This window comes from Pinus tabuliformis, chromosome 9, assembly GCF_031772625.1.
Source record: "Pinus tabuliformis cultivar Carrire ecotype Pingquan chromosome 9, CPIR1, whole genome shotgun sequence".
Lineage (NCBI taxonomy): Eukaryota > Viridiplantae > Streptophyta > Pinopsida > Pinales > Pinaceae > Pinus > Pinus tabuliformis.
The window spans coordinates 338,576,130-338,603,315 of NC_142307.1; the positions used below are offsets into that span (position 1 = coordinate 338,576,130).

Genomic DNA, 27,186 nt, shown 5'->3' on the forward strand with positions numbered 1-27,186 from the left:
AAAGCTAGTGAACATGTAAAGTAAATGTGAGTAAAAATGCCCTAGGTTCAAATCTTTGGGGTGTTAACTAGTGGCTTCATGTTGGGGCAATGAGTGTCCACCTAGGTAGTTATAGTGGTAGCTATTGGAATTGACGCCATGCCATTCGAGTACAAGGAAGGCCTAATAGTTGATTATGCTTGATACACAAAATAAAAATAAAAATCAAACCAAACAACAACTAACAAGTTTGGTAGCCTTGGTGATCTCTCTAATAAGGAAGTAAGATGCAATACATTAAATTTGGGCCTTTTTTTAGAAGGAGAGAAATACATAAAATTGATGAATTCATGAGCAATCCAAATACCCATACAACATGGAAATGAAAAATTCTCTCTTTTCTCAAAGAATACTTCTCATTCGGAGGTTTTAAAAAATCCCTTTTGGTAGAGGTTGAGCATATATCGTATTCCCCAACCATGTGTGAAGAATAATATTGTATAATAATAGGTGCTTTTGGTGCCAAAAGGTTATGCCAATATGAGGATGACGTGTTATTATGTCTATGTTCAGTGTGGAGTTGACATGTGTACCTCTTAAAATAAAACTAAAATATTTGCTAATAGAAAATCAATTTCTATAACAAAATAAATAAATGAATGCATTCTTAGTTAGTTTTAATTAAAAGCATTATAAAACATGTATAATCTCACCGTCACTATGATCATTTAATTTTTTATTGATATTACAACCCAATGTGGTAAAAAAAAATTTCTCACTCTCACTCATAACTAAAATATTTCTATTACTACATGACCTAATATAGTTTCATTGCTTTAAAAAAAAATAAAGTAATTAAAAGTACAAAAATAAAATAAAAAAAAGTGGGAATAATGTTAAAAAATAAAATAAAAAATATGAAATACCTCCTCATAAGAATAATAAGAAGGAAATGCGTAATTCATTCAATTCATAATATTAAATTAAATTTCAAGTGGTTTCACTATTTTACATTTTGCTCTCTCTTTAGGTAATTTTTTTTGGGCCTTTCATATATATATATATCAACGGAGAGAGAGAGATTTTCACCTAAAGAGATTGATCTCTCTCTGTGCATGCGAGATCTTTACTTAAGATGGATATACACTAGTTGTATTTTGCACTTGTTTTATAAAATACATAAATTCTAGGACCAAGTTTACCTCTTTTCCAAAGAAGATTCCAACTTAATACCTTACCTATCAAATCACACCACATTATATTTATAGAATTAAGTGAAGCCATGATCTTTCATGTTTTTCAACTCTGTTGGATATAGATATATTTGATACAAAACTTTTATATAAATATAATTACATAACGATATTCGCCTATTCAAATGGTATTATACAATGACATATATATAAAATAATACATCCTACAAGCATAAATGTATGAGAAATGCGATTTTATCTACTACTAAAGGTTCAAAAGGATTATCTTTATCCTTTGTCATTCATATATATATATATATATATATATATAATTTATTTTAAACATAAATTTATTATTCAATAAAAAAATGGAGAATAAAACTAAATTTATATTAAAGGATACATAAATAAGGTGCTAAAATCATAAATGAAATCATTTAATATTGTAATTGTCAGATGCACATGGAATGTGGACAGCAAAATAAGGTAAAGCGTGAATACCTTTTCTATTAACAAATGGTACACATTTATAATACATGGGAATGACCATTGGATTCCATATCCAAGGTCTTTTGGACTCCCTTTGACTATTTATCTTCCACACCATAGCCCTTAGAGGATTAGGTTCCCAACATTCCCGCCTTAATTCAAAGGGGTATGTATGAGTCCAAGAAGAGAGCTGTAATACAAAATGTGAAAAAATGCATGGTAGCACTAGGCAAAATGTGCTCTCTAAAATGTTGGTATAAGGGGGGTGGTTTAAGGATTATCACCAACACTGGAACGCTTAGTGCAGTTCTTAGAACTATTCCAAGTCTGGCATGAAATTCAGGTCTCCTGCTAGAGGAAGTGCTCCTTATGTTTTGAAGAGGGAAACCTTCAACCTTGAAAGGGAGGTCCCACCCCGCATAAAAATGGAGAACCTCAACCTGAAAAGGGAGGTCTCAACCTGTGATGGTTTAAAGATGACCACCAACCTTGGAATTCTTAATTCAATTTCTAGAACTCTTCCAAAACTAGAAAGGAGATGAAATGTTCTACTAGAGGAAGTGTCCCCAATTATTTGAAGATGTGTCTCAACCCCACATAGATGGTTTAAGGCTGATCATCAACCAAAGGCATGCTCAAGGGCATATTTGTCTCTATCTACAACTCTGAATCTAGTATGGCAGCTTGTGGCTCAGGCTCGCTTGATGTAACTTTGAAGCTAGTAAATGACCATCACTTACCCCCCGTCAAATACAAGGTGAGATGATGGAGAAAACTCAACTGCAAGACTGTTCAATACTCCAAAACAAGTTCTTACATATGAATGAAATATCTTCTTGGTTTTTGAAACCCATTGCGAAGAAGCGATCCATCTAGGATGAATCTTTGTTCTTGCAGGAGGCTTGTTTCTGAAGCATCTGTTTGAAGAGTGAGGGGTTTTATGGCAATTCTTACATGGATGAAGATCAGAACAATGATCTTTCATATGGCCAACTCTTTCACAATGTTGGCATTAAACAATCTGTTATTGTTGCTGTGGAAGAGGAGAAGAATCTGGAATAGGTGAAGGTGAAACGCTATGAAGAAACCCAACACTCCGAAATTTGATGGGTTTTGAGTAATCTGGAATATGAAAGGAAACCTCCTTATCATATACAATACTTGGTATGTGCTTGTTATGAAAAATATCTTCCCAAGGTCTGATCACTGACTTGGGAAGTGATGACTAAATTTCTGGATCTGCATGGAACTTTGCTCCTTCATTAGGTACTGGATCTGAATCAACTTGCCACTTATGGGAGTCTATTTCAATGTTCTGAATAGAAACAAGTTCAGAATGATGACTCCACTGCTGTAATTCTTCCCACTGTAGTTGAGATTCAAGCTGCAAAAACTAAATCTGTTCTTGTGCATTTTGTAGAGAGGTTTGAATATTTGTGAGAGTGTCTTTACTAAATTTAAATGCGATTTAAATAGTTGAAAGATTAGAGTTCTTAATAACTCTAATAAATTATCACTTTTGACCATTATTTCAACAAATAATACGATAATGAGGAAAATATACCCACTTGTACTCTCAACACATTAAGAAGAGGAGTATACTCCAAGTAGAAAAAGACTATAAATATTCTTCCAGATGCAAAAAAAACCCTTGGTCTTAACAAGAGAAAATGACACCCGAAAAAAGTTTCAACTCAACACAAAGCTGAGAGGAACATAAGGCATTTAAATGTATGGTCCTAATAATGAGCAGAGACAAAATGAACTGATAACCAGTAGAAACTTTCGGATAAAAGACCTACTTAATCACTGTTTCCAATATAAATTTGTCTAAAGTGTGCCGATCTAGTGCCTCTTGAACGAACTCTTTGAAAGAGCACTCTGGATCATAGTGACATGAAGTGGAGTGGTCATTACATCCCAAATAAGACTCAGATTCTTGGCACAGATCGACTGCGGCTTTAACAAAATGACAACATGGGTTTTATACTTCATTAATGGTTTGCCATATTTTCTACATTGCTTTCTTGCCATAGCAAGAAATTCGAAACCATTGTCAGTGATGAGGACAACAACTATATATGCGCTCTCCGGTTGTGACGGCACTTTCCAGCTGTACGATGCTGAAAAAATTCACAACTCATTTTCATAGAGATACACTACATAAATATGAAGACAGTGACTCAACCGTCAAGAATGAGATCTCACGTACCCATTCATCCATACATCACAACATAAATGTAGGAAATCACATTCCAGGAATAATAAGTGCTTGGCACACTAAGCAGAGTGAGTATAAGCTAGAGTGAGTATAAGCTTGAGATGTAGAGATAACACACCCAAGAAAGAGAAGATACAACTTGTCCTTGCCTAGAAAGCCTCCACGAACTAATATAGCTTGAAAACTCAATCCAAGGTAGTAGGATAATGATAAACTCATCCTACACAAAGGGATTCGTACCTTTCATCTACGAATAACTTTGACTTTGAACTCACCATTCAGCATAATACACGACCTCTTTAACAAATTCCAACGCTCAATCAAATTCATCACTTCAAAATTATGGAGGGGTTCCACGCCCAAGAGATTAATTCAATGGGGACATCAGTGTTCAATCAGCTGATTCAAAGAGATCCCACAACCCATGTGCTGCTCAGCAAAGTTGACCACCCGAGATGACCAAGCTTCTGTTGTGAAGCATTCCTCAACCATTTGACTATTCTTCTGGGCATTGAATATTGTGTTGTCACTATAGTGGAAAATTAGTGTGGTATCACTATGGAGAGTATATTTTTTTGGAGTTGTCTATAATGCGACTTTTTGAAGATTCCGGTGACGGAATCCGGCAAAGAAATTGATGTCAAATCTTGATTTCTTGCAGTTAAAATGGTTTTTTAACTGCATATTTGGATTTAGCACCCTGAAAAACCCCTGGGACGCTTTCATTGTGCAGAAACTAGCTATCAAACTTGCGATTCCAATAATTCTTGCCGGATTTCGACCGGAAAAATCCGCCGAAAAAGCTTTCAAAAAGTCGCGTTATAGACAACTCCTATTTTTTTTCACATCAAAAAGCTCCAACGTTTACTCTGGAATTACAACAAATCGATTCTAGTTCTAACGCAAGAAATTAATGCGAGGCAACATATTGACTGTTGAGGGCACCTCCATTCCTCAAATTGACGATGTCAACAATGTCAATAGGGGCAAGGATTATGATATGAAGTCTTAATGTTTCAACAAGGGAGATTGGCTACAACTATGGGATTTGAGTTGATCTAGAGAGCTTTTTCAATGATCCGAGTTGCTCTTACGTGTGTGACAACTGTTTAGCATGTCAGTTGATCTAGAGAGCTTTTTCAATGCTCCGAGTTGCTCTTACGTGTGTGACATGAAGGCCAAGATTCAAAATTTCTTCTTGACGCTTTGTAGGGGTCCCTATGAGTAGGTCTCATTTCTGATTAAAGGCAACCACTGATGGTATTATACGAGAGTCTTTAGAGTTTTCAACCACATTTGGATTCTCCTCTGCATGACTGTTGTGCATGCGTTTTTGGTGCCAAGATCAATTCTAATGGCATCGCTTCTATCTCCCTTCAAACTGTAAGCCCTTGCTGCAACATTTCGTCTATGAGAAATCTGGAATGATTCATATTTTGAGTAGCGCAGAAATGGAAAATGTAGGGTTTTCGAATGCGGTAAACGAGCATGCAAGAACGACACCTAGAGCTTCTAAGGTTATGCAGAAGAGTAATGAATAAGAGTTCTGAATAAGAGATGAAGTCTTAACGAATGCGAGGTTTTTTTTTTTTTTTTTTTTTTTTTACTAATTTCAGGATTGTATTCAAGCTAACAGATGAAGATTTGTTAAACTGCTAGGGATTTCAACACTGCTCAAAGCGGTAGAGTTTAGGTGAATTACGCACATAGACGTTACTCCACGGATTGTCAGACACCCCCTAAAAAAGCTAGAGTGTAGGAAGCTCATGCCAATGCTTATTTAAGAAGAAGTTCAAGCTAAATTGGTGATGTGCAAATTGGATGCTCTCATACCATTTCAGATGCACATGGAATGTAGACAGTAAGTAAGGTACATGGAATGTAGAAGGTAAACTGTGGATAACTTTCCTATTAACAAATGATACATATTTATTATACATTTATACATGAGAGTGACCATCAAATTCCATATTTCAAGGTCTTTTGGACTCTCTTTGACTATTTATCTTTCGCACCATAACCCTTAGAGGATTAGGTGTCCAACAATAACATATCTCCCATATGTTGTCAAAATTCAACATTATACAAAATTAAAATTTTTAATTACTAAAAACTATAATCAAAATTTCAATCATATAATTGGTAATAGAAAGATATTAAAAATATTATTTCACCATACATGAAATTTGATTTGGGAAAAATTTTAATTATGTAAAAAAAAAAAAATATTAGATTTTTAAAACATTTAAAGTTGAGGAAAAAGTCCTCATTAATATAAGCTTGGATTATTCCATACTAAATTCTAAAAATAAATACATTTTTTTTAATATTAATAAATACCTATATTTGATATATATTCTTTAAATTAATGAAATAACTACTAAATTAACTATGAAATAACTACTAAATTAACTATCATATTATTTAGTTATAGATGTTATGAATACAATGCATCTTTCTAAATATTACAGGTAAACAAAAATCACTCAATGGTTATTGATGAATGAGATATTAAATATGAGAGATTTTTCAGGGTAAATCACATTATGAAATATTTGTCCACGCCTTTCCAACCAATGAGTGTGGTTTATCGCCAAGATAAGTTGAAGAATCAGATCATGGCTGTATTTTAATAAGAAGAGAAGATCTTCCAATGACTAAGATTGACTAGGAAACATGTATAAGTGACTGGACTAACGGCTATATTTGACCATGTAACAGCCAATCAAACTGGACATGGACTAAGGATAAGGACATGGACAAATTTATTTATTTAATCTTTTTTGAATTAATATTTGTTATTGAAATATATAGTGGGTTTTGAATGTTAAATTAATGATTTTATAAATATTTCATTTTAATATTATAATGTTTAACTAACTTATAGTAACAATGTTAATAATTAAGTAGAAAGTTACTATATTTAAGTTAAAATGTTTAATATTAATATTAATCACTATTAAACATTTTAACTTAAATATAGTAACTTTTTACTTAATTATTAACATTCTTACTATAAGTTAGTTAAGCATTATAATATTAAAATGAAATATTCATAAAATCATTAATTTAACATTCAGAACCCAATATATATTTTAATAATAGATATTAATTCATAAAAAATAAATAAATAAATTTGTCCATGTCTTTATTTTTAGTCCATGTGCAGCATGATTGTGAAATATAACCATTAGTCCAATCGCTTCCGTTCCTTAGTCAATCTTAGTTGTTGGAAGATCTACTCTCCCTATTAAAATGCAGCCATGATCTGATTCTTCAACTTTTCCTAACGATGAAACACACTCGTTTGTTCCAAACCCATCACAAATATTTCAAAATGTGATTTACTCCGAAAAATCTCTCATACTTAATATTGATCAGAGAAGCCTCAATTCAACCAATAAAATATTGATGATATTAAGGAAAAAAGATATAAAAAAAAAAAAAACTCAAATAAATAAATAAATATATATTCATTTTTATTTTGATTATAATTTTTCTTAATATTTAATATTTTAAATATTAAAATATTTTTTTAAATACTATATTATTCATATTTTTTTTTAAAGTAAAACAAAAAATAATATTAAATATAATTTATGAATTTCATTTTCTACCTAATATTAAAATTGTTATATTTTAGAATTTAATTATATCTAAACATGTGTGAGGTCACCCCTTACACAATCACGATAAGTGTATTTAATGATTGTTATATAAATTAGCATTTATTATTGTTATTATATAGATATTATTTAAAATTGTTTGAAACTAATAATTATACTATCAAAATAGTAATATTTAGAAATTATCATATAAATTCAAGGAATAAAAATAATTAGAGAGTAAAATGCCACTGCTTATAAACTAGTTACTTTATTTTTCATTTAAACGATAATATTTTAAAAGCCATTAAAATGATAATACTGATATTTATTTACCATATTAATTTTCAATGTTATTCTTGGGCACATCCTTCATCACACAGTCGTTCGCGACTGGAGGAAACCAACTCATTCAGAGCCACGTATTATAGAGATTAAATTGTAAAATTACTTTTAATGAATATAATTCATTAAATTTTATTTAAAAATTAATATTTCACAGCTTCTACCTTTCGGGTCTCGTGTAGTATTATCATCATTCGTTTGTAGAATATAATTAATAAATCATATTCTTTATCATCGTTGTGCTCAGCCGATCGAAACCATCTGGGCTTGGCCTATTTAATGCTTCCCCTTCTCATCACACTGAATTATAAAAGTTGTCTCATCGTTGCAAGCATTTCGGCTTTTCGCTATGTCTGTTGCACCTCAAATCTCCTCCACTGCTCGACAGGTTCGCCTGGACCGAACGTCAACCGTAATCCCAGCTCGTCCTTCGCAGCCCCAACAATTGAAGCTCTGCCCTTCCGATTTGCAGATGCTCTGCTGCGATTATATTCAGAAGGGTCTCATATACCTCATGCCCTTCGCCGATCATGATGCCCAATTCGTTTGGGCGGTGGAGCTTCTCAAGAACAGCCTGTCAGAAGCACTCGTCCACTTCTACCCGTTGGCAGGAAGGCTCATCACTTCCTCTGATGGTGTTCTGTACATCGACTGCAACGATGCCGGCGCCGAGTTGATCGAAGCATCCGCGTCAGATGTAGGAATTCAAGAAATAACGGGGCGGAGGTCGGTCCGGTCGTTCGCCAGCTTTTTGCTCTAGATGGCGCTATCAATCTTAACGGTCATTTTCTCCCTCTGCTGGTGGTCCAGGTGAGTTCATGCCCTTTCTAAAATATAATCAATGCCCCACTGTTCTGAAACTGGATAGAACGATCCGCGATAACAGTGTGATGATGGGAAGCTCTCCCACGTTTCCAATGTATGACAATGACTTTGGATTGGGACGGTCGGTGTGTGTAAGGAGTGGGTGGGCAAACAAGTTTGATGGCAAGATGTCTGCATATCCTGCGAGGGAAGGGGTTGGAGGTGTTGATGTAGAGATCTGTCTTGTGCCTCATTTCATGGCTGCCTTGGAGACGGACGCACAGTTGCTTTTCCGTTAGAAGATCCTTCGTCTCTATTATTATTTGTTTGTTTTATATGTCTTTGATTGCATGTAGACGAGGAAAGTTCTGTATCAACCAGATGAGTTTTGGGTGTCTAAAATAGTAACCATTGGATATTTCATATTTTATGGTTCAACCGGCTTTATGAATGTTCTGTGAATGATGAGGCGCGGGTCGCGTTCAGGGTTTTCGGCGCAAAAGCGTCGTTTGTTCAGTTATTTTGAAAATTTGTCTACACAATAGTCTCCCGCACATGGCATCGTATATGGTTACATTTACTGAATAAAACTAAAATTTATAAGGACGGATTTATCAAATGTATGGAGGATGGATAGATTTTAGATTAAAATGGATTTACTATGGATATATAATATTATATAATCTTTATAATTGTAATAATGTGTCTTTTCTTATTTTCTCTTTTTTCCATTTCGCTTTCTTTTCTTTTTTACTCTTTTCATCTCTCCCTTATCACTCTTTTCCTCTCCACCTTTCTCCTTCTGTGTGTTTTTCTTCCCTCCTCTCTCCCCTTTCAATTCCATCTCTCTCACACTCTTTTTCTCCTCTCTATTGAGTCATTTCTCTTTGTCATTCTCTCCCACCACCGTCTCTCTTTCCCATCACTCTCTCTCTCTTCTCTCTAACTCCGTCACTATCTCCCTCGCTCTCTCCTGTCTCTTCCCTCAAGCTATTTGTCTCCCCCTCTCTCTCTTCGCATTCTCTCCTTATCTCTCTCCTCTCCTCTCCTCTTCTCTCTCTTCCCTCCTCTCTCCCTCACTTTCTCCCCATCTCTTGATTGTCACTTGCTCTCTCTTCCCCCATCACTCTCTCTCTTTATGCTCGAGTATCATCAATATCTCCCTGCCCCTCCTCTCGCCCTCCCTCTCTCTCTTCTCACCCTCCCTCTCTCTCTCTCTTCGCCCTCGAGTATTGTCACTATCTCTTCCCCCATCACTCTCTCTCTTCACCCTATCTCCTCCCCCATCACTCTCTCTCTTCACCCTTGAGTGTCATCACTATCTCCCTACCCCTCCTCTCGCCCTCCCTCTCTCTCTTCTCGCCCTCCTCTCTCTTTACCCTAGATTATTGTCACTATCTCCGTGCACCTCCTCTTGCCTTCCTCTCTCTCTTAAATTTGATACCATGATGTTGTGTTTAAGAAAGTATCTAAATTAAAGAAATTCAATTGTTGTAAAATATTAAGCCTATATTTTGGGTCAATCATATAAAAGAATATACAATAATGAAAAACTTAAAACAATCATGCACTATCTTTGCTCTCTTATTGTTAGTCAATTTGTTTGCTCTCATGGCTTTGATCTTGAGATTTTTAGTTAGGATGAATCTATGACGCTTTTTTAGTAACATTATTTCATGCACTATCTTTGCTCTCTTATTGTTAGTCAATTTGTTTGCTCTCATGGCTTTGATCTTGAGATTTTTAGTTAGGATGAATCTATGACGCTTTTTTAGTAACATTATTTATATTATATATATTTCACATTTTTATATAAAAAGTATTCTCATTTTTAATTTGATTGAAAGTTTGATTTAAGTTTTATCAGAATCTCAAAAGTAATGATAATATTTTTCTTTTTAGATTTAATTTAATAAATGTTATAAAATTAATTAAAATAAAATATTTGTACATGTGGTATTGATAAGCTATGGTATTGGCCCATAGTATAATATCCACGTGAATATCCATAGTTAAGAATCGTGTCATATTCTTGTAAAATATTTTGATTGTGAAATAAGTTATGGTTTTTGGGCATTATTGGCCAAAGTTATGGTAACAAAGTCCATCCATAGTTAAGAATGCGTCATATTCTTGTAAAATATTTTTATTGTAAAATAAATTATGGTTTTTGGCATGTGGAATTGATGAGCCATGGTATTGGCCCATGTTATGGTAACTAAAATATTTTGATTGTGAAATAAGTTATAGTTTTTGGGCATGTGGTATTGATGAGCCATGGTTTTCGGCCATGTTATGGTAAATAAAGCTGACTCACAAGTTAATAAAAAATCAAAATATAACAATTTGACTTTAAACTTAAATTTTTATTATTAATTCAACCAAAATTTAATAAAAAAAATCAAAATTCAACAATTTAACTTTAAATTTAAATTTTTATAATAATTTAGCCAAAAATATAAATATTTACAGCATCCGATTTTGTATTACTTTCTAACTTCTTATTTATTATTTTTTAGTTTTTTTTTTTAATATTTTGAGGCCATAAGAAAAGATACCATTAATGTAATAGTGATATTTTTGTATAAATGGCTTGTTGTAGATAGTGTAAGAGCCTTTTGGTTTTTGGTGAAAAAGAGAAGTTAAATGATCACAAAGAGAATATGTGGGATTTTTAAAGTGCACAACATATGGATGTTAAAGTCAAAAAAATAAACCTTAAGATGGTTAGATGAAAAGAGATGTTACAAATACACAATCTATCAGGAAAAATACACAATCTATTAGGAAAATTGCAGATCATTATTTAATAAAAAAAAATTACATATTTTAAGGATTCTCAATATATTCATTATATTAAAGAAATAAAATGATGAAAATTTAAAAAGGCAAAGAGCTTGCCGAGAGAGTAAATGGTTAAAATAATAGTAACGGTCAAAATATAATAAATTTTTTTATTGAAATGATTAAGGAAGAATTTGATTAATTAATTTAAAGACTAACGAATTATCTTAAATTTGATATCATGATGTTGCATTTAAGAAAGTATCTAAATTAAAGAAATTCAATTGGTTGTAAAATACTAAACCTATATTTTGGGTCAATCATATAAAAGGAAATACAATAATGAAAAATTTAAAACAATTATGCACTGTCTTTGCTCTATTATTGTTAGTCAGTTTGTTTGCTCTCATGGCTTAGAGAAAGAGTTAAGATGGATGTATGTCATTTTTTAGTAACATTATTTATATTATATATATTTCACATCTTTATATAAAAAGTATTCTCATTTTTTATTTTGTTGAAATTTTGATTTAAGTTTTATGAGAATCTCAAAAATAATGATAATCTTTTTCTTTTTAGATTTTATTTTAAAAATGTTATAAAATTAATTAAAATAAAATATTTACACATGTGGTATTGATAAGCCATGGTATTGGCCCATGGTATAATATCCACGGTGGATATCCATAGCTAAGAATCATGCCATATTCTTGTAAAATATTTTGATTGTGAAATAAGTTATGGTTTTTGGGCATTATTGGCCCATGTTATGGTAACAAAGTCTATCCATAGTTAAGAATGTGTCATACTCTTTTAAAATATTATGATTGTAAAATAAATTGTGATTTTTTTATAAAATTAAGTAAAATAAAATATTTACACAGGTAGTATTGATAAGCCATGGTATTATGGAGGGGAGCTGAGGGCGAAACTAGGGATCCTAATGTGCTGATCTCGTTGCAGGGCTGGAAGTGATCATCGCTCGTCTCGCAGCACTGTTTCGAAAAGGTCAAGAGCTGACCGACCGGACAGGAGCAGAGGGGTCCAGTGGGACCCCTACTTTCAAACAGATAATCATGCAGAAGCAGAGGCAAAATAAGAAGGAAGGGGTCAGGATTTCTGGGCTTGACAATAACAAGCAGAACGACAGGAGGAATAAGGAGAAAATACAAGGGGAAACTGACAAGCCAGACAGCACAACGGAAGGCAAAGGCAAAGTGGATGAAAGCCTGACAGGAACTAAAGACAAAATCGCCTCAATAATTAAATCATCAGAAAACGAGGAGCGACAAGCAGGAGAAGACAGGGAGCAAACAGATAATAGGCAAGGAAAGCCGGAAAAGGAGGGGGAGACAAGCACAAGCCCCAATAGATACTCTTCATCAAATGGGGTCTGCAAACCAAAAAAGACCAATAACCTCAGGGTAGTAATAACTGACCCAGAGATTCAGGCATACAGAGAGCACATGGCAGAACATGCTGTCATTTGCAAATTTATGGGCATTTGGCCATCTGAAAGGACTCTTTGTCATTGGATCAGACAACAATGGAAGCCGAGGGGGGATGTTAAACTTCATTTGGGAGCCAAGGGATTCTTCACAGTTTTATTCTCCAACCTAGAAGACAAGGATAGAATTTTTGAGGGTGGCCCATACTTTCTGGCTTCAGCTGGTCTGTACATGCGACCATGGAAACCAAACTTCGCCCCAGAGAAAGAATCTTTTACTCAAGTCCCAGTCTGGATTCGTTTGTTCTCTCTCCCAATAGATTATTGGGGTCTAAATGCCTTGAAACAAATTGGTGACCAGTTGGGAACATTCATCAAGGCCTCGGAAGCAACATTACAAAAGAGATACACATCTTACGCCAGAATCTGTGTTGAAATGGACGTTTCCGGGGCACTGCATGAGGGGCTCTGGCTGGAATATAGGGACGAGGATTATTTTCAGGCCATAGACTATGAGCAGATTCCCTTCCGGTGCTGCAAATGTCATGAACATGGGCATTTGATGAGAGATTTCCCTATGATTAGGAAGGAAGCAGAGACCGAAACAGCACAAGCCAACAAAGACAAAGAAACCTTCATAAAACCCAAGTCTAGACAGAGAGCTAATAGAAGGAAGAATATCAAAGGTAATACAGACAAAAACAACCACAGCAACTCGTTTGTGATCTTAGATCTTGAAACAGATTCGGAGGACAAGCACAAAACCCTAACATCAGATGCAGGGCATGGTGAAAAGGAAGAACCAACCAGGGAAGGAACGGATGAAGGAGACCTCAACAACGAAGTTCAAATGCAGGAGAGAACAGAGGAGACGGAAGAAGAAACTGATATGCTCACCAGTGATGGCGGAAGTGAGGATCAAGAGTGGGAAGAGGCGCTAGCCAGGGAGGGGATGAATCTACCAGTAATTGCTGAGAACTGGAAGGCTCGAGGAATAGAAAACGCACCGGAAGAAGAAATCAAGAAGGTAAACGACCTGTTCATAGCAAGGCAAAAAGCAGAATTAGAAAAGCAGAATAGGAAGCTAGGTATAGTAAAAGGCAATAGCCTCCACTCGAAAAGTCTCCTATGGAAAACATCCAGCTCAAAGATGAAGAAAAGAAGAGGCCGTAGAACTAGTGGTGAAGTTCTACAGGAGCTAGGCATGATAATGATAAACTCAGGGAAGATGAAGGCACTTAGCGCCTTCCCGTCCTACCAAGAAATTTAGTTAAACATGAAGATCATCTCGTGGAATGCAAGAGGGCTTAACAGCCATGCAAAACACAGAATCTTAAAGAGGAAAATCCAGAAATACAGACCGGAAATTATATTCTTACAAGAAACTAAATGCAGCAACTCTAGCATGAACAGTCTATGTAAGAAGCTTGGGAGAAATTTAGAAGTCTTAGAGATTGAAAGCCAGGGATGAGAAGGAGGCCTTGCAACACTATGGGATGCAAGGGAAATCTAGTTTTTATCAGCTGAGGCGAACAAACACTTCATAGCGGTGGAATTTCAACCCACAGGTAACTCTGGGTCCTTCCTTTGCATCAATATTTATGGTCCTCAGAAATTAGAAGATAAAATAAATTTTTTGAATTCAATAACCAGACTTATTGAACGATATCCAAGGTCTAAGTGTATTCTGGGGGGTGATTTCAATATGATAACCACCCTTCTGGAAAAAAAAGGGGGTCTTAGGAAACTTAATAGGGATGCGGAAGCCTTCACAAGTTTCATTGAGACTGTCAGATTGGTGGACATACACCCCAAGAGTGGCATGTTTACCTGGAACAACAGAAGGGGGGGAGAGAGGTTGATAGCCTCTCGCTTGGATAGATTTTTGATCTCAGAAAGCATAATAATGGATGGTATAACAACAGAATCAGATATCCTTCCCAGTGGTGGGTCGGATCATTGGCCAATCTCGCTTATTGTCGAAGTTTAGGGTACTCCTAGGAACAAACCATTTAGATTTGAAAAGTTTTGGTTAGACCACCCTAACTTCCTCAAGATGGTTGAGAAATGGTGGTCTGAACCTTTGGAGGTAAGAGGTTCCAAAATGTTTAATCTACAAAAGAGGCTGAAAGCAACTAAAGAAAAGATAAAAGAGTGGAATAGAACGGTTTTTGGAAACATCTTCCAGGAGAAAGCCATTCTAGAGAGCAAATTGGAACAGATTCACAGAGATGGGGCAGCAGGCATCCACAGTGTCGAAGCTGTTGAGCAGGAAAAAGATCTTTCACAGCAGTGGCACAACAGATGTATGCAAGAAGAGATTCTTTGGAAACAGAAATCTAGAATCCAGTGGCTAAAAGAGGGGGAGCAGAACACGAAATTTTTTCACAGGTCGGCTCTAGACCATAGAGGGGCTAACAAGATTCTTGAGTTAAAAAACAATGCAGGGGAGATATTTAAGAATCACAATGACATATCTGCTCTGCTCTCAGATCACTTCAGCTCAATTGCACAGGAACCGCCTATAAACAGAGAGGAAGCCATCAGGGAACTCACAGCAGCCATTCCTAAATCCATTACCTCAGATCAGAATTGGGCCCTTAGCAGGGAAATCTCTCTGGAGGAGGTGGAGGAGGCAATTAGGAGTATGCCTAACGATAAAGCACCAGGTCCAGATGGATTTACCATCAACTTCTACAAGGCTTGTTGGAACACTGTTAAGCAGGAGGTCTGGGAGGTAGTTGAGGATTCCAGACGCTCAGGAACTATTCTAAAATCCATCAACTCCACCTTTTTAGCGCTCATTCCTAAGGTTGAAGAAGCAAAGACACCTGATAAATTCAGACCTATTGCCCTATGTAATGTTATCTATAAAATTATTTCAAAAGTCATAGCTAACAGACTAAAGTCGATTCTTCCTGGTATCATTTCGGAAGAGCAATCGGGCTACGTTGAGGGTAGACAAATTCTAGATAACATCTTGTTAGCGCAGGAGATGATCCACTCACTTCATTCGAGAAAAGAAGCAGGTATGCTAATGCAATTAGATCTATCAAAAGCCTATGACAAAGTAAGCTGGAGATACCTTGAAGCTGTATTGGATGCATTTGGTTTCTGCAGGGCTTGGATCAAGTGGATTCTTGCTCTCATCAAATCTCCAAGATATTCAATACTTGTCAATGGCGCTCCCTCAGCCCCTTTTACTCCTTCGCGGGGAATAAGACAGGGGGATCCTCTATCCCCTTTCCTATTCGTTATCCTAATGGAAGGATTAAGCAGAATCATAGCCAAGAAGAAAGCAGAAGGATCCATAAAAGGTCTGCAACCGATAAGATCGATACCAGCCACAACACATCAACAGTTTGTGGACGATACCATGTTACACGGTACACCCACTGTGAAGGAGGCTTTGGCTTACAGGGGCATCCTTGATCTCTTCAGCCGAGCCTCTGGCATGGAGATTAATTTCTCTAAGTCTACAATTTTTTTTTTCAACACTCATCCGGCAATTCAAGCTCACCTGTCCCAGCTTCTTGGATTCAGGATTGGTTCCCTGCCTTCGAAATATCTAGGTGCTCCCCTGACTCTAAAACCCTGGCAGAAAATTCACTGGGAGAAGGTTCTAGCCAACATGGAGAAAAAGTGCAAGCACTGGACGCACAGAGCTCTAAACCTGGCGGGTAGACTTATCTTAACCAAGGCTGTTCTACAGGCAATTCCGCAATATTTACTTTCTATACTTCCAGCTCCCAAGGGCATTCTGCAGCAAATGAGAAACATACAGAGATCCTTTTTATGGAATGGGAATGGAGATAAGAAGAAATGGGCGTTGGTGGCGTGGAATAAGCTATGCCAGCCAAAATCTATGGGGGGGCTGAACTTAGTAGATCCTTTTGTGGTCAACAGAACCTGTGGAGCTAAGATATGGTGGAAATGGATTAAAGAACCCAATTTACCTTGGGCGAGGCATTGGAAGGAGAAGTATACTCCAGATTGTGATACTCAGGACCTCATAAGACTACAGGAAGTCCCGGAAGGTTCGTCAATATGGAACCATGCCAGGAATAATAGGAGCTTAGTACAGGAGCACAGCTTTTGGGAGATTCGCAACGGAAGGCTTGCCATGTTCTGGGAAGATGCATGGCAACAATTCCCTAAACTGGACACCCCAGAGCTATCCACCCTCAAGCGAATAAGTCAAAACGAGGGTAGATATAGAGTTAATCAATATTGGATTCAAAGCAGTAGGGATCCGATATGGAGGGACTGGATTAATTTAAATCCTGGGAGCACAGAGGAGAACAACGAAAGCATTCAGCAATTCAATGAGAGAATCCTCAAAAGAAAGATTCAGAAAACTGAAGAAGATGATAAGCTGAGATGGGGTTTAAAAGGCAATGGAAATTTCTCATTAAAAGAAGCTAGGGATATAATAGAAAAGGAAGAACAGGTAGAAGCCGTGCCATGGTGCAACAAAGTTTGGGACAGCCTATTCTGGCCGAAAATCAGGACCTTCCTTTGGCTTCTAATGAGAAACAAAACTTTAACCTGGGACAACTTGTGCAAGAAAGGATTCAGGGGACCCTCAAGATGCCCTATGTGCCTCGCGGAAGAGGAAACTATCAACCACCTGTTTAATGCATGTGAATGGGCAAATCAGTTATGGAGCTGGATGGAAGGGATTCTCAGCAGTTCTGACCGCGATAGAGAATCCATTCACAGAACCATTCTAAATTGGAAAAAAGACTTCTCCAACATCCTAAGAGTCAACAGCATATGGAAGTCTGTTCCAGGCTTCTTACTATGGTCTATTTGGAAGGAACGTAACCGTAGAATATTTCAAGATGAACATAGGAACATAGAGTTCTCTAAAGACAGTATATTAACTAACATTCAACAGTTAATTCAAACGAAATGCAGAGAGGAAAGTAACGAGAAACCTTCAGCTCAAGACTTACGCATCCTGAAATGCTTTCGACTGGAAGCCACCAGCAGCATCACAGCTTCGAGACACAGAATGCTTCCATCCTCACAGATCGACAAATGGCAGTGCCCGCCGGAAGGGGGCTTGAAGCTAAATTTTGATGGGGCCTCGAGAGGTAATCCCGGGATGGCAGGAATTGGAGGTGTAATAAGAAACCAGGATGGAGAAATTCTGCATATATATTATAGAGCGCTTGGGGAAAGCACGAATAATGAGATGGAATTTGCAGCGCTTGAGCATGGTTTGAGAATTTTAAAATCCCTTCGAAAATGCAATGTAATTGTGGAAGGGGATTCATCACTGGTTATATCAACAACTAAGAGAATTCAAGGAGGCACTAAGGCGAACAAAGCCACAAAACACTGGCGGCTCGCCAAGGTGACGGAGAATATTGCAGAACTTATGGCCAGAATGAAAGGTTTAGTCTTTCATGCGGTAAGGCGTAAGGCAAACGGGCTGGCGGACTACCTGGCGAATTGTGGCATGGACAATCAGGACAGGGGGTGGGACAGTTGTTGGCAGGAAGTGGACTGCCCGAACCTGAAGGCGAGATGTTTACAGTTGGCACAGCAAGACTTAAACGAAACCGACCGGGCTTGACCGGCAACGGTTTCTGTTTCCGGCGCCGTATAACTAAAGATACCGGTAACGGCATGGGTGTTCATCATGGGAGCTGGACGACTAGACAGAAGCGGCGGTGGTCTTTATGGCAAGAGAAGGCCAAATTTGGATACTATCATTATAGTTCTTGCCACGAAAGACACCGTAGAGTCCGCTTGAGAGGAAGGGACACTTGGCACAACCTTGATGGGAAGGATTTCAGCAACATTTATGTCAGGTCAGGGAGGAGCTGTTTGATCTGTGCGGATATCCTCCGATTTAATTACGAAAGTACCTCCACTCTGCATCGGAGGGGAGAGCGCATTATGGGAAACTTTATGGAAAATAGCTATTTAACGGAGAGTCGAGGCTCTGGTTCTTTCACCTCAGTTCAAGGCATTGCGAGAGACCGCCACTTTCCTGTCTGTAGAAGTGATCACCGCGATAAGATTAGAGAGCATAGTATGGAGGCGGGGAGTTGCAGGTGTTCGGCGGCTAACCAAGAGCTACGAACAACGCAGAATATGTACGAGACCAGAGCAGCAGCCAGGGTCAAACGCAAGATCGCGGAACTGGAAGCTTCTGTGAAAGAGGAAGAAGCGCAGCGAACCGAAGGTATCATTGCGGAGGAGGTTGACTGGTTACATGACCCGGGCACTCCCTCCAAAAGAGCCACTCAATATGTTCGGACTAAAGCGGAGAGCTGGAGAATCAAAACCCTCCTTGCGAAAGCCCTGGACTCAAAGGACGAAGGGAAGCAGCATTCTGGGAAGGGGAACTCCCTATCGGAGGATCAGTTAGCAAAAATTCATGAAATCCATGAATCGCTGGATCGAAGAATTTCCACAGTGCATGATGCAGTGGAAACTGTCAACAAGAAACTGACTCTGCTCATCAGGCTTCTTCGGCAAACTCTGAGCCCGGATCCCCTGGTGCAGCAGAACAAGATGAAGGAAGCACAGGAATTCCAATCCATGCAAGATATGCAGGCCAGAGTTGACAAGCATGTTCTGGACGTGGGCTTAGACACAGTCAGTCGAATTGGCGGTTTTCCTCGTACTGGCGGGTTTCCTTAGTATTTTCTTCTGGTTTTCTTTTGTCTTCTGTTATGGCTTCGGCCTTATGTAAGTTCGTTATGTTACTCTGCTTCTGTCCAAGTTTTGATAGTGTCGTGGCAATAAGTAACAACGTTAAGAGTAGGCCGCCCTGCAAGGTGTGCAGCTTGGTTTTGAAAGCTAAGGGCTTGCTGTCAGCCCTGGTAAAATGGTCTTTCTAAGGTCTCGTTCTGCTTCGGCAGACTTTTTTGTAACATATTTTGTTCTATAATATACATATCTGACTTACAAAAAAAAAAGATAAGCCATGGTATTGGCCCATGGTATAATATCTACGGTGGATATACATAGCTAAGAATCGTGTCATATTCTTGTAAAATATTTTGATTGTGAAATAAGTTATGGTTTTTGGGCATTATTGGTCTATCCATAGTTAAGAATGTGTCATACTCTTGTAAAATATTATGATTGCAAAATAAATTGTGATTTTTGGACATGTGGTATTGGTGAGCCATGGTATTGGCCCATATTATAGTAACTAAAATATTTTAATTGTGAAATAAGTTATATTTTTTGGGCATGTGATATTGATGAGCCATGATATTGGCCCATGTTATGATAAACAAAGCCTATTCACAAATTAATAAAAAAATCAAGATATAACAATTTGAATTTAATTTAAAATTTCCTTAAATAATTCAACGAAAATTACTTTCATCTTTTTAGTTATTATCTTAGTTTTCATTTTTTTTATAATATTTTAAGGCAATAAAAAAATATACCATCAAACAATTAATGTAATAGTGATATTTTTTTATATGTAAATAACTTGTTTCAATAATGTCGAAGCCTTTTGGTGGACACTCCACCCATTTTCATGGAAAAGAAAAGTTAAATGGCCACAGAGAAAATAGAAAAGTTAAATGGCCACAGAGAAAATATGTAAGATTTTTAAAGTGCACAACATAAAGAAGTTAAGTCAAAACATAAACGTTAAGATAGTTAGGTAAAAAGAGATGTTACAAATACAGAGTCTATCAGGAAATCTGCAGAGATCGTTATCTTTACATATTTTAAGGATTCTCAATATATTCATTATGTTAAAGAAATAAAATGAGGAAATTACATGTTTTAAGGATTATCAATATATTCATTATATTGAGGAAATTTTAAAAGGCAAAGAGCTTTAGGAGCGTAAATGATTAAAATAATAGTAATTGTCAAAATATAATAAAATTTTTATTGAAATGATTAAGTAAGAATTTAATTAATTAATTTAAAGATTTATTATTGAAATGATTGAGTAAGAATTTTGATTAATTAATTTCAAAAATAAGGAAAAATGGAAGGGAAAAGATGAAAAGAATGGAAATGGAAAAATTAGAAGGGGAAAGGCAATAAAAGAAAAAAAAACAAAAATAATGGAAATAAATAGAAATTATAATAAACTATGGATATAAATATAAATTATTTATAAACATTAAAAATAAGGGAAAATAAATAGAAATTATTAATAAATATTAAAAAGAAGGAAAAAAAAAAAGGAGGATAAGGAATTTTGAAAATTCAATGTTTAAGATTATGAATTAGAGGTAGTCATGAATGGCTTAATTTGTATTTTCTTCTCCATTAAAGTTATTTGAATATTTTTCAGTTGTGAAGGCTTCACAAATAATCTAAGTGGAATAGAAGGGGGTTGGGCAAGAAGTTTAATTTGATCAAAGCATATAAGATGTTTAGATTAAGAAAAAATGTGAAGTTGGGTTACATTTTTTGCTATTTTGGAGAAAAAAAATATTTTTTAGAAGTTTTTCAACTTTCAACAAAGCCAAAACAATTTTTCTGTTTAGAATTTTATTTTACAATAAAAGAAAAATTGTGAGAAATTTTATTGGCTTTCTATTTCTTATTTTCTAAAATATTTTTATTTACAAATGATATGTTAACTTGAATTGTTTGAATGTGTATTCTTTAAAAACCAAGGGATTCATAAACATTCATGTTTTTTGGCACTAGTGTATGCTTTGTTAACTTTGTGTTTTTGAAAAGAAAAATGTGTTGCAAGAATCTAGACAGCCATGTTTTTTTGGCACTAGTGTATGCTTTGTTAACCTTGTGTTTTTGAAAAGAAAAATGTGTTGCAAGAGTCTAGACAACCTCTGACTATATTTACAAAACCAATAGATGCAAATCATAATTACTAGCATTTTTTGAATTGAACCAATATGAAAAACAACATATTTTTAAGATGTTTAACATAGTACCATGTTTCTCAACATATTAGTTAAAGGCTAAAAATCTAAAAACTACCCATTAAATTACTAGCATTTTTTGAATTTAACCAATATGAAAAAACAACATATTTTTAAGATGTTTAACATAGTACCATGTTTCTCAACATATTAGTTAAAGGCTAAAAATCTAAAAACTACCCATTAAAGAAGATGAACCAACGTAATTCACTATAGATTTTCCATATTTTTTCACAGTGTATTTTGGAAGATACAAGAATTTGATTTCAGTGATTCATAGTGACTTTCAAATTTTTTTTCATACAGTTTACTATAGAATTAATGAAAATTAACAAATATCTATGAAATTCCATAAAAGTTATATCTACTAAAAGTAGATTCAATTTTGCAGAAAGTAAATTCACCATATTTAATGAAGTTTAATAATTTCGAACTTGGAAAAAAGTGATTAGAGTCTAGTTGTTGCAAAGGAAAAATGAAAGAGAAAAGATGAAAAGAATGGAAATGGAAAAATGAGAAGGGGATAGATAAAAATAAAATAAAATAAACAAAACAAAAAATAACGGAAATAAATAGAAATTATTAATAAATATTAAAAAGAAGAAACAAATAAAAATTATTAATAAATTATGGATAGAAATATAAATTATTTATAAACATTAAAAAGAAGGGGAAAATAATTAATAAATATTAAAAAGAAGGGAAAAAAATAGGGAGGATAAGGAATTTTGAAAATTCAATTGTTTAAGATTATGAATTAGAGGTAGTCATGAATGGATTAATTTGTATTTTCTTTTCCAATGAAGTTATTTGGATATTTTTTAATTGTGAAGACTTCACGGATAATCTAAGTGGAATAGAAGGGGGTTGGGCAAGAAGTTTAGTTTGATCAAAGCATATAAGAAGTTTAGATTAAGAAAAAATGTGAAATGTGAAGTTGGGTTACATTTTTTGTCTTTTTTGGAGAAAAAATTCATTTTTAGAAGTTTTTCAACTTTCGGCAAAGCCAAACCATTTTTTTTGTTGAGAATTTTATTTGACAATAAAAGAAGACTTGTCAGAAATTTTATTGGCTTTCTATTACTTATTTTTTAGAATATTTTTATTTAAACATGATATGTTAAGTTGGCAATTGTTTGAATGTGTATTCTTTAAAAACCAAGGGATGCATAAAAATTCATTTTTTTGGCACTAGTGTATGCTTTGTTAACCTTGTGTTTTTGAAAAGAAAAATGTGTTGCAAGAATCTAGACAGTCTCGACATGACTATATTTACAAAACCAACAGATGCACATCATAATTACTAGCATTTTTTGAATTGAACCAATATGAAAAAACAACATATTCTTAAGATGTTTAACATAACACCATGTTTCTCAACATATTAGTTAAAGGCTACAAATCTAAAATTTACCCATGAAAGAAGATGAAGCAACGTAATTCACTATAGATTTTCCATATTTTTTACAGTGTATTTTGGAAGATACAAGATTTTGATTTTAGTGATTCATAGTGACTTTCAGAAAAAAATTTCATACATTTTACTATAAAATTAGTTAAAATTAACAAATACCTATGAGATTCCATAAAATTTATATCTACTAAAAGTAGATTCAATTCTTCTCTGAAAGTAAATTCACCATATTTAATGGAGTTTAATAATTTCGAACTTGGACAAAGGTGATCAGAGTCGAGTTGTTGCAAAGGAAAAATGAAAGGGAAAAAATGAAAATAATGGAAATGGAAAAATTAGAGGGAGAGAGGTAAAAAAAAAAAAAACGAAAATAAATAGAAATTATTAATAAATTATGGATATAAATATAAATTATTTATAAACATTAAACAGAAGGGGAATATAAATAGAAATTATTAATAAATATTAAAAAGAAGGGAAAAAAATAGGGAGGATAAGGAATTTTGAAAATTCAATGTTTAAGATTATGAATTAGAGGTAGCCGTGAATGACTTAATTTGTATTTTCCTCTCTATTAAAGTTATTTGGATATTTTTCAATTGCGAAGGCTTCACGGATAATTTGAGCAGAATAGAGGGGGGTTGGGCAAGAAGTTTAGTTTGATCAAAGCATATAAGATGTTTAGATTAAGAAAAAATGTGAAGTTCGGTTACATTTTTTGACTTTTTGGAGAGAAAAAAATCATTTTTAGAAGTTTTTCAACTTTCGGGGAAGCCAAAACAATTTTTCTATTTAGAATTTCGTTTTACAATAAAAGAAAACTTGTCAGAAAATTTATTGGCTTCCTATTACTTATTTTTTAGAATATTTTTATTTACAAATGATATGCTAACTTGACAATTGTTTGAATGTGTATTCTTTAAAAAACAAGGGATTCATAAAAATTCATGTTTTTTGGCACTAGTGTATGCTTTGTTAACCTTGTGTTTTTGAAAAGAAAAATGTGTTGCAAGAATCTAAACGGTCTCTACTTCGATATGATTATATTTACAAAATCGATATGATTATATTTACAAAACCAACATATGCACATCATAATTATTAGCATTTTTTGAATTGAACCAATATTGAAAAAAACATATTTTTAAGATGTTTAACATAGCACCATGTTTCTCAACATATTAGTTAAAGGCTAAAAATATAAAAACTACCCATTAAAGAAGATGAAGCAACGTAATTCACTATAGATTTTCATATTATTTCCCAGTATATTTTGGAAGATACAAGATTTTGATTTCAGTGATTCACAGTGACTTTCAGAAAATTTTTGCATATATTTTACTATAAAATTAGTTAAAATGGTTAAAATAAATGAAAAAATAATCGGTCAAACATTTTTAAAAGTTCGATTGAAAAAATATCCATAATTTCAGTCGACCGGAAAATTGAAAGGGTGTGACCCTTCGATGTAAGTGTTATGGCCAAACACTATAAACAAACTCAGACGAAATATTATTTTTTCACCCACATTCTTCATGTGCAACTTTTGAATTCCAAACTTCTATGAATCTAATTTTTAGGCAAAAAAAAATTGGGTTGAATTTTTAAAGTAAGTTTTTAAGGCTGAATTTTGAAAATAAGTCTTTTGGCCTGAATTTTGAAATTGAGCTTTTTGGACTGAATTTTAAAAATGAGTTTTTTGGGAAACTATTACAAAAGAAAAAATGAAGAACACTTAAATATTGAAAGGGTAAATAAATCTCAACAAGAAGTTCAACCATGTATGAAAATGTAAATATTTAATAGTGTATTGTGGAATTTAATTTTTCTTTGATGAAATAATATGAAAAATATTTTTCAATTTAAACAGAGAGATAATTTCCTCATAACATTGAGGATGAGATTGAAAACGTTGAAAGAAAAAGTGAAAAAGAAAGTGAACCATTGATTGATGATGTTGTTGAAAATGTTGAAAGAGATTTAAGTGAAGAAGTTGAATCACCCTTAGATATGTATATATATGTCATGTATTATTGAAATTATACATTTTTATTAGTTTCAATTTCATGAACTCTATTTTTTAATTTAATTATTTAATATATATTTATATTCATTTACATTAAATTCTCATATGTATAGATGAAATTAATATTGATGACGACATGTTAGAAAATGTTGACACTAACACATATGGAAATAAAAAAATTGATCACGTTGTACAACGTCATGTTAAGCTCATTTTTTATAAGTTCTTCAAAAATGAAAATGTGACAGTTCAAGCTTAAATTTTGAGAGGTCTTTGTTAGTAAATTATATATTATAGAGGAATGGAACACATAAAATATATTGTAGAAATATAAACACAGAAAACACATAAAACACGAAAGATATTAATATACGTGGTTCACCCAATCTGGGTTACGTCCACGGAGAAACAATCAGTCCTTCCTTTTATATTATCCAGCAAAATGAAGAGATACAACTTACAACATATCCATTGTAATTCCCTCTTCGCTCTCACACAATATCCTCTCTCTTTCTCAATTAGAATACAGATCTACATAGATGCAACACAATTCCCTCATATATAGTGAGGTCTTTCCTTCTAGGGCCAAAAACCCTAAATTAAACATAACTTCTATCATCATTTCTTCGCCTAATGAACTACTGAGATTGACTACGAAATTACAACATTTTACAAGGTAATTTTACATATGTTTTTAGCTTTGGGCTCGCTGCCCTCAATCCCCCACTGGGGGGGGGGGGTTCCCAAAGATCACAACCGCCTTCCCCCTCCTCTCAGACCCCCATTGTAGTGTACATTTTATGGGTGGCATTGCCACCACATTACGAACTAAGGTCCAATGTGGCGATACCTCTAAATAAAGAAGATAATCAGGCTCCACACCCAACAATCTTCCACTTGGAGACTGATTATAGCAACTCCACCGATGCTTCATTTGCTGGAAAATGACTGCACTTTAGACCTGGTTATTTCTCATCTTCTTCATCATACTTGAAGACCAATTGAAACTTAGCAGAATCTCAATTTCTCCCTGGTTACAACTTTTGTTACCATATTTGCAGGATTCTAGCTAGTGTGTATCTTTTCCAGCTTCAACTGTCCATCTTCCAATGCTGACTGTATGAAATTGTATTTGAGTTGTATATGTTTAGTCTTGGAATGAAATGCAAGGTTCTTTGAAAGATGTATGGCACTCTGGGTGTCACTATATAACCTATGCAACTCTTGCTTCTTACCCAATTAATCATTTCTTTACTAGCCTCTATAGTGGCAACATACTCTACTTCCATTGTTGAGAGTGAAACAACAATTTGTAGTTTTGAGACCCAACTAACAGCTGTTCCACATACAATAAACACATATCCTGTCGTTCTCCACTTGTTATCTCTATCACCTGCCATATCTACATCAACATATCCCTGTAGAGCAATGTTTGAACAACCAAAGCATAATTCTTGATTTGTGGTACCTCTCAAATACTTGAGAATCCACTTCACCACCATCCAATGTTGTTTCCCTGGATTGTTTATGTACCTGCTTACAACTCCCACTGCATGTGCGATATCAGGCCTTGTTCAGATCATTGCATACATTAAGCTTCCAACTGCTGATCCATATGGAACCTTAGACATATAAGCCATTTCTTCCTGAGTTTTGGGACACACCTCCTTACTTAGTTTGAAATGGGTAGCCAAAGGTATAATAACTGGTTTTTTCTTTTGCATATTTAATCTTTTCAACACCTTTTCTATGTACTCACTCTGAGACAATGTTAATTTGCAATTCTTCCTATCTCTAGTTATTCTCATACCAAGGATTTGTTTTGCAATACCCAAATCTGTCATTGTAAACGAGGTTCCCAATTTTCTTTTGAGCACATTTATTTCTTGCATGTTAGAACTTGCAACAAGTATGTCATCTACATACAATAATAATATAATATAGCTGCCATCATTTTTCCTTTTGAGATAAACACAATGATCAAAGTG

General features: G+C 34.7%; 1 protein-coding gene and 1 pseudogene across 1 annotated transcript; both read left to right on the forward strand.

Moving 5' to 3' along the window:
- The first annotated feature begins 8,164 nt into the window (after positions 1–8,164).
- LOC149148595 (putative acetyltransferase At3g50280) lies at positions 8,165–8,909 on the forward strand (annotated as a pseudogene).
- A 6,014-nt stretch (positions 8,910–14,923) lies between these two features.
- Positions 14,924–18,451, forward strand: LOC149148596 (uncharacterized). The gene has a single exon (XM_089442216.1). The coding sequence runs from the start codon at positions 14,924–14,926 to the stop codon at positions 18,449–18,451; it is 3,528 nt and encodes a 1,175-aa protein (XP_089298342.1).
- The last annotated feature ends 8,735 nt before the right edge of the window (positions 18,452–27,186 follow it).

Bases quoted from the DNA above. Each gene is read 5' to 3' on its own strand.
- LOC149148596 (XM_089442216.1), top strand. From the start codon at position 14,924: ATGGTTGAGAAATGGTGGTCTGAACCTTTGGAGGTAAGAGGTTCCAAA.